The 8,851-nt window shown below is 33.5% G+C and overlaps 1 protein-coding gene across 1 annotated transcript; it reads left to right on the forward strand.

The window, feature by feature from the left end:
• The first annotated feature begins 1,011 nt into the window (after positions 1 to 1,011).
• Positions 1,012 to 7,050, forward strand: LOC114187916 (RING/U-box superfamily protein). The gene is made up of 3 exons (XM_028076331.2): positions 1,012 to 1,702; positions 2,334 to 3,091; positions 6,258 to 7,050. Exons 1-3 carry the CDS (start codon positions 1,301 to 1,303, stop codon positions 6,637 to 6,639), a joined length of 1,542 nt encoding a protein of 513 aa, XP_027932132.1. The 5' UTR covers positions 1,012 to 1,300; the 3' UTR covers positions 6,640 to 7,050.
• The last annotated feature ends 1,801 nt before the right edge of the window (positions 7,051 to 8,851 follow it).

The following is an 8,851-nucleotide window of genomic DNA, read 5'->3' on the forward strand; positions in this document are numbered from 1 at the left end:
AATATCTAGTATTATTCCAATTAAAATCACAATAAACTAAATTAAATACAGTTGAATTTACAAAATATGATTAATAAAAGAGAAAAATAAAATGATTGAAATGAAATAGTAGTTTTGTACATGCAGTGGAATCCGCAAACATAGGAGAATGCAAGACCGTGTTTATGTCGTCTGTGATTAAGGAACCGTAAGTTATGCTATGCCAGACAAACGTTTCACGTCAATAAAATTTATTTCAAATTTCGTTATTTTTTCGAAATTTAGAAAATATTTTAAGTTTAGCCTTCATAAACGAACTATTTTTTCTCATTACATATCATACGAGAGCAATAAAAAATTCTATTTATAATAGGACATTGGTTAAAATTTATTTTTAATGGTATATAAATCATATTTATTATTAACTATATAACTTTTTATAATTATGTTTTTAAATTATGTAAATAGTATTCTGAAATAAACCTATTTTTGAATAGGAGTTCAACTACATAAAAGTCTCAAAATTTAAATAATAGATAAAATTTAAACTTTAATCATAGAAAAAAGGTGGTTTAAGAGAGAACTAAATTTAGTTCCTTTGAGTAGGATTTGAGATTCAACTCTTCGTTAACGGAAAAGAATGATAAGAATTAAATAAAAATAGGATTAATATAATTAATAAATATTTCAAATATAATAATCCAAAATAAATCGAAGTTGTAGAATAAGTCAAAATTAAAATGATATATTAGTTACTAATACGCCGAAAACAAGGCATTGTGCTTTCTCTCTCACACGCACTCATTCGCTGTTTTTTATATTAATTATTATTATTTTGGATGGGTATGTCAAATTAGTAATTAATAAATAAGAGTAATATTAATTAATCCGAGTAAGAAGGGTTGTTAAGCCGATGAAGTTGTCGTCTTTTAGATTATTAGGGTTTTTATTCTGTTGCAGGCACTGGTTGAGAATCACTGCTCAAAAGAATAATAACATCAAATTCTAACCAGATAAGGAGTGTGGAATTTCGAAGCTTCATTTCTTTTACATGATACCCTTTTCCTTTCTCTCTCTTCTCTTATTCTCATTGTTTAGTTACCTACCGTCGATCAAAGTCAATGGCTACTCTCGCTCCATTTTTTATTTGATTTCTTTTTGCTCTCACAGTCTTCCCAAAAGAGTTATTTTATTTTGATGTGAAAATTTGTAATATGTGAAAAAGAAAGATCTTTTAGATCGATTTGGTAATGGGTCGGGCTGGGGTTTATTTAATTGTTGTAATGGGAAATTGAAGTTCCGAGGGTGATTTGTTGGGGAAATGGGGGATCAGGGTGTTTTAGGTGTTAATGTTGGAAGAGAGGAGGAGGAAGATGAGTTTTGCAGTTGTTGTGGAGATGAAAACGAGGAAGCGTGGAAAGAGACTGAGGAGGCTCTGGTGGGAGGGTTGAAGGACGAACTTGATGAATTTTCAGTGAAAATGTTCTTCAAGGGGTTGTCAATGGCTGGGTTTGAAAATCCAAGTTCTGGGTTTTCTGGAATTGGAGTTGTAATGGAAAGGTCACCAGGGCTTCCTGCTATAAGGGTGCAGAAAAAACTTGACTTTTATGCGGAGGAGTCTGTGGTTGACTACTTGGCACTCTTGGATGGTTTGCTGGAAGCTGTGCGGAAAAAGATCCGCAGGGTTTATGCTTTCACAGATTCTGAGTTGTTGCATGATCAGGTTAGCATTTTCAGTCTTTGATTTTAACATTTGTTTGTTTTATGATATGATTATGGCCTCTTCATAAGTTGACGAAGATCTAGAAACCATGGGATGCCACAATTGGAAATGTTTGCATCTATTGGCATGCTATACCTTTGTGCTATTGTTCCTTTTATAGATGAACACTGAGATAAGAATCATCTTGTGTGCTTACTTTAGGCCTTACGCTATTGTTGGGTTTGCACAAACATGCAATGGTGTTTTCATTTCTTAATTTTTATCTTCATACTGTATCTGACATGTCTGTTATTTACTTATTATCTTTTGTTTGTTTGGGTATCCTTTTTGTTTTTGTTTCTTTAGCCTGTATATAAGAAAGTTTAGAGGTATGCGTTATAGCAGGCACACTGTGATTCCGTTTGAACAGCAAATACCATGATTAAATTTAAGCTGCAATTAACCCTTCTCTATAACAGCTGAAAAAGGTGACTTTAATAGTTTTCATGCATGTTTAAGATCTAAATGTTTAGAATAGCGTACATCCTAAATGTGCGACTAACCTCTTATGATTCTGTAATGTGTTTTTGTGGGTACTTCCAGATCACCTCTCTTTAACTATCATTCCGTTTGCATGTGAATCTTTTGACAGATAACATTTGGGAAAAAAATGGACATGCCTCTTTTGTTGGCATTGAGAGAAAGGATTCTGGAACTTACCAATAATTTTGAAGATTTTGTTTTAAAGCTTATACCCTCTACTGATCTTGAGCAGCCACTGCATTTTGCCAAAGTAGCTATTGGACTAGTCACTTTCCCCATAAATGGTGAGAGATTGCTTAAGAATTGTTCTATTTGCTGTGATGACAAGCCAGTGCAAATTATGATTACCCTGAAATGTTCGCACATATTCTGTTCACATTGCCTGAGGGCCTATGCCGATGGTAAAGTACAATTATCTCAAGTTCCTATAAAATGCCCTCAACCGGGGTGCAAGTATTGCATCTCTGCAACTGAGTGCAGGTCTTTTCTTCCATTCACCTCATTTGAATCCCTGGAGAAAGCCCTTTCCCAAGCGGATATTGACCATTCAGATAGAATTTATTGTCCATTTCCAAATTGTTCTGTTCTCCTGGATACTCTTGAATGTGTATCAGCTAGAAGTTCATCTAGTCAGTCTGACAATTCTTGTCTCGAGTGTCCTGTTTGTAAGAGGTTTATCTGCGTGGACTGTAAGGTTCCTTGGCATTCTTCCATGAATTGTCTAGAATTCCAGAATCTGTCAGAAGACGAGAGGGATGCTTCTGACATATCCTTGCACCGTCTTGCTCAAAATAAGAGGTGGAAGCGTTGTCAGCAATGTCGTACAGTGATTGAACTTACTCAAGGCTGTTACCACATGGCATGCTGGTAAGATACAAAAATGTTGATTATTTATATTGCAAACCAGAATTCTGCTTGGATGTATGCTGTCAAACTAGTATATTGAAAGTAGAGCAATATATTATAGAAATTTACATGTTAAGCAGTGAGAGAGGGATCTGCCTATTTAAAACAGGGTCGTATGCAAGTTCTGTTTCCTTGTTTGTTTATGGTGTCTCATTTCATTTTTATTATTATGCATGAGGAAGTTCTGTGCACTAGAAAGGTAAAATGAAAGTCTCTGTAATCTCCAGGCCTTAGTTAATTTTCAGTTTGAGTGTTAGAACATTTGAAATCTGAATGTATTGTAACTTTGAAGTAAATAAAGACTGACAATAGTTTAAGTGACAATTTTTAGACTCAGGAGAGAGAGAGCGATTGGTTGATAGTGTGATCTTGCTAAATGATAGTAGGTCCGAGCTTAAGGGAGATAAAGTAAAATATAATTGTTTGGCCTGAACATATTTATATTAACTCCGTATGTGTGCGTGTGCAATTTTGTCACCTCAGTATTAGTTTGAGATTGCTCAATAGTCTATTCAATTTAATCCATGATCTGATGCTGCAGAATCAAACTGATCTGGTTCTCTATGTAACAAGTAGATACTGGATGCTTGAATCGTGTACAATTTGTGAGCATAGTTTAGAATGATGAACTTCTTTTTCTTTTTTAAAAAATAAAATCCAAATAGTTTTAAAACAATTGAAGCAAAAAACTAAAACGCAATTGTCTCTGCAATATATAATGAGTCTGTTAGATGATAAATGGCTAATAGGTTGTGCCATATGGCAGGGAGGGATGTGATCAGTTTGTTTTGAATTATATAAATATAGAAAGTAATCTTTTACTTAGGGGTATCAAAGTGGACCAACCTGGTTCACACAGGTTGATTTAAAAATAATTAGCTCAACTCGGCTCACTTTTTGTGAGTTAGAAATTTTTTAATTCGGTTAGATCTACTACGGGTTGACTAACTTAAGGATATTTTGTTCTTCCAATTTATTGTATATATTCATCAAAGTACACTCAAAGTGGATTGACTTGACTCTTCTTTATAACTGTAGAATCAAGATATTAACCTATTCCACCAAACATGATAAAAAAGATACCAACATGAATAATTTGACAAACAAATAAATTAAACATCCAAATAATTTAAATATTATTGAACAACATTCTAGACTTTAAAAGGATCACCTACATAAATAGAAGCAGCAAATAATTATAATAAAAAACTTATGAAAAAATGGTAATAATAAAGGATTGTTGTTGGTAGATTACGGGTCAACTCACTTTTAACCCGTTTCAAATCTGTTTAACTCGAGGGTTAAGTGGACCCAACCCACATCTGAAAAAGTTGAATTTTTCCATCCCAACCTGGCTCAACCATGTTGTGAGCTGGGTTGGCTCACAGGTTTGAACCCATTTTAACATCTCTACCTTTACTATCTATTTCTTGGCATGTTTAATGTTGTTATGAAAATTATAAAATATGAAATGGCTAGCACAAGTAACACATTCCTACATGAATTTGGAATTGGGGAGGGATCAACCCTGGGGGCAGAGGTGGGTCAGGTTTTAGGACTGGGAAGCAGTTTTGTATTCCAAAAAAGCTAATGTAGGCTTTTTGAAACCAAAGCTGAAACCTGCTCGAATTCGTAGTAGGATTTGTTCCAAGATAATCTTCTATTTGGTTAAATGGATTTTGAAAGTTGGATCGGTGTTAGAGACTAGTAACATGTGGGTTTGTGATAGGCTCTGCATCAAAGTTGTAAGTTTTTTTAGGCTTATTCAACAGTAAGTCCTAAGAAAGGGAATATGCAGGCTGAGGACTATAAGGTGGATCATGGTTACATGATTAAGATTCCTAATTCAAACGCTGTGAATGAAATTAAACCAATTGATTCTAAAGTATCTAGGTATCGTAGGATGATTAGATATTGAAAACTATCAAAACTTCGCATTTCTTAACATGTGGAATTAACTAGTAAGCAAGATGACATGATCAAGATCACGACAATGTGTTAAATGGAAAAATTAATCAACAAGGACTCAGTTGAAAAATATTAAATTTTGAAGATTCAGTAAGCAAAAAAATTATTAATTGAGACTCAATTGAAAATACCCAAATTTATAAGAAACTTAAAACTTAATTTAAGTTTAAAATAAAGGGTCACTTTTAAAATCCAAAATGGAATGAATCAGTTAAATTACATCAATCCTTGACTATTGCACTGAACCTCTATCTCTGTTAAATTGGAAAAACCAATAGACTTTCTGCTCAAAAGGGGGTCAAAATTGGACCTTCTCCTTGGCTTTTTGGAGGTTATATTTCTAGATCTCTCCATTATGTAGCTCATCACACTCAACAGTGGGGTGTCAATTATCCCTTTGTTTGCTTGTAATTATTAATCTAATCCACGCCCTTTTCACATCCACTTCATTCAAAAGATGGTAGTTGGATAAGATGATTGAAGGGTGGTCCTGTAGATGATCAAACCAAAAATTAGATGTTGGATATTCATTTGAATCTGGTGCAAATCAATGAAATAAACTACTACTAATATATCAATTGGGTCTATCTGTAAGGATATGCTCTGTTTACCCAGGTCAATTATAGACCAGTAAAATGGCCTCAGCTGAGGCATACATCAAACTATGTGCAAATCACCCATTGCTCCATTTTCCATGAAACATACCATATTGATACTAAATTACTAATTCGACATGAAGTTCCATATTGGATAATAATAAGATTTTTTTTTTCTTAGAACCAGTATCATTTTATCGGTTTATATTTCTCAAATTTTGATCCATTTACTTTCATTTATTACATTCTTTTTCTGTATTTGTCTTTATTTCTTGTTCAAGTCGATTGATGTGTATGTTTGTGTTGCCAACTTTGTTCTTGGATCTAAAATATGCTGTATGTCTAGGATAATGATGATATGATTGATTGGTGAAAACTTTAGAAGTCTGGTTGAACTTCATTACTATAACATGAAGTGTCAAACTGATCTATCAGCTCTGTTCCTAGAGGAATCAAGAAGAGAACAAAAAGCCTTACTAGGAATCTCACTACCACAAGTTTATGCAAGCTCTGTCATACTTAAGCTTTTCTAATAGTTTTCTATGCTCTTGTCTTCATTTCAGGTGTGGTCATGAATTCTGCTATTCTTGTGGTGCGGAATACCGAGAAGGGCAACAGACATGCCAATGTGCATATTGGGATGAAAATAACTCAGAAAACTCAGTGGCACACTCTCTTCAAGAATCAGAACAATGGGCATGGGAGACATTCAACTCTCTTTCCATGATCGTGGATGCATACTCGGACCAAGAAAGATCACAGCTTGCGCTGATTCAGAGGTTTCTGGCCGGCGGTTTCAGCCTCAGTGACCACAATCCTTACCAGTCTCCTCCTCGCTGTACAGATTCCTATGTAGACCCCATGAAGGATCTACATCAACTTCCATGGCTAGAGAGATTTGTGTCTGTGATAAGTGACAACTACTACGAAGATTACATTCAATGAAAACTGTGATAGATCATAGACTTTTCTACCTAATAAGTTCATCAACTTTCAATCTCAACTCAAGTTTTGAGAGGTTGCAGAAGGAGTTTGTGATTCTGTCCACTTTTCATCAAGAGGTGTTCCACATTTACATCATGGAATTTCTGTATGTTGTTCCACTTGGATATCTTTGACCTAAGGTATATCTTGGTGAAGAATCTCTTCCTTTAATGAAAGAGAAAAAAAGGGGAAACTTGGAAGTGAAAACATCTTTGCTTCTTTTTTGACTGGGAAGAATAGTGTTAGTCAAATTTAAAAAAAAAAAGAATTCTAGACTTTTATTTTGGTCACACCCTTTTCCTTGTTATTGAAAATAATGTTAAACAAACTACTTGGTTGGGTTTTATAGTTAAACTTTTTTTAGTTCTTTCACATGAGAGTTGTCTATTTTAGTTCTCATACATATTATTTTTAATCATTTTCAATCTGTAACTTTGACAAAAGTGATGGAATGATATTAAAAAAGATACACATGAAGATTAAAGAGAATTGAAATGATAGGTATAGAAATTAAAAGGGATCATTTTCAAAAATCCCTTAACAGTAGATAATTCAAATAGCAATAGTATCCTTTGGGGAGAGATGCTAACTAGTACTTAAAAGTTGCATTCCATAATCTTGTCCAAAAAATGTTGCTGGCTACAATTTAAGGATGAGTTATGTTTTAACAAACACAAAAGTCACCTATTTCGCAATTAAATCTTGAAACACGCATGTGTTACACGAATTTAACATGTTCTTAAATCTTTCAATCACACCCAAATGTTTTTACCAAACTCACAAGATGGAAAAAAGTCGGCAACAATTTTTCTCGAATGCCAAAAGTTTGAATAGGACTTGCACGCTTTTAGCCTATACTATTTTTAAAGATTAAGGCTAGCACGTGATAAAATGGAGAAAATTTACTCGGAATATGGTTGCATTGAAAATGTGTGCATAAAAGCTAGTCAGATTCTTGATGAAAACATCACTATTTAGAATTGAATCACAAAGAAAAATCCAATCCATAAAACTTCTTCATTGATAATAGTAAGGTGTTTTAGCTGTATATTATTTAACTTGTTCAGTTTTAAAGGTGAAACTCATACCCGAATCGCCATTAAAATCGCAAGGTTGCTTATGTAAAGTAGATGCAGATAAAGTATAGCAGCTGGTTTACACAAAGTTTATGTTTTCACACTCAGTCAAACCACATCATTAAGATGAGAAAATAAAGGCAGAGATGGATCATGGATGAGTGATGATTACAATCTCCAACAATGATGAAACTTAGTAATGTTAATTTGACCTTGTTGCAAGTGTATCACACATACAGTGAAGCCATCTTTGAATAACATGAAACACTCTACAGATATTGAACACCATGTTATTACTTTTGTGAGATGAAAGCTATCTTTGGTAGGTATCATGTTGTACGAGGAATTCCACAACGAATGAATTTGATTCAAAGAAACAGAGAACAATTTTCAGTAAAACAAATACAATTTGAGAAACCAGCAAAACCTGCATGGTGACTGTAGTAAAGCCTGAGACAAACCAGAATTTAGCTTCCAAACTCTCGTTGAGTTTTTGTTTCACAAACAATTCATGTTCATGTAATTTCTTTTATCTTATGTTTTTATCATTAGATGCACTACAGTGATGTTAAATCTTTGCAAACATAGTTATGTGAAAACCATTCACTAATTGCATAGTTGACCCGTAGAAGGGACCGGTTCAACGATTTAATTATCATTGTTTTTGTATGCTTGTAAATTTGTCAATTGAGCATTTATGATTACCAGCACAATTTTTGACAAGCAACATAAGACACCAAATTACACGTTAAAGAAAAAAAAAAGTGCTTGGAAAAATAGAATCTGCTAATTCTTCTGAAAATTTTGACTAATGATCACGCCTAATCCTCTGGACTAAACTTTCTGCACATTTCATTCATAGTTTCCAATTTTGACTTTGACTCCATGTATCTTTTTTGAGTCCGTTTTTATATGTTTATCGGATTTTTGTATGCAAAGATATTACTAAAAATATTGGTAGCAATTGCAATTGATTTGATATATAATGATGACCTAATGCACTTGTAGTTAGTTACACTGAAAATAAAACATTGCAATCAGTTATAATTAATTAATGTGATTTGTAATTTGAAAGATTTGAAGTCATTAGTCTGAGC

This window comes from Vigna unguiculata, chromosome 6, assembly GCF_037176805.1.
Source record: "Vigna unguiculata cultivar grain cowpea cultivar isolate G323 ecotype 2 chromosome 6, ASM3717680v1, whole genome shotgun sequence".
NCBI lineage: Eukaryota > Viridiplantae > Streptophyta > Magnoliopsida > Fabales > Fabaceae > Vigna > Vigna unguiculata.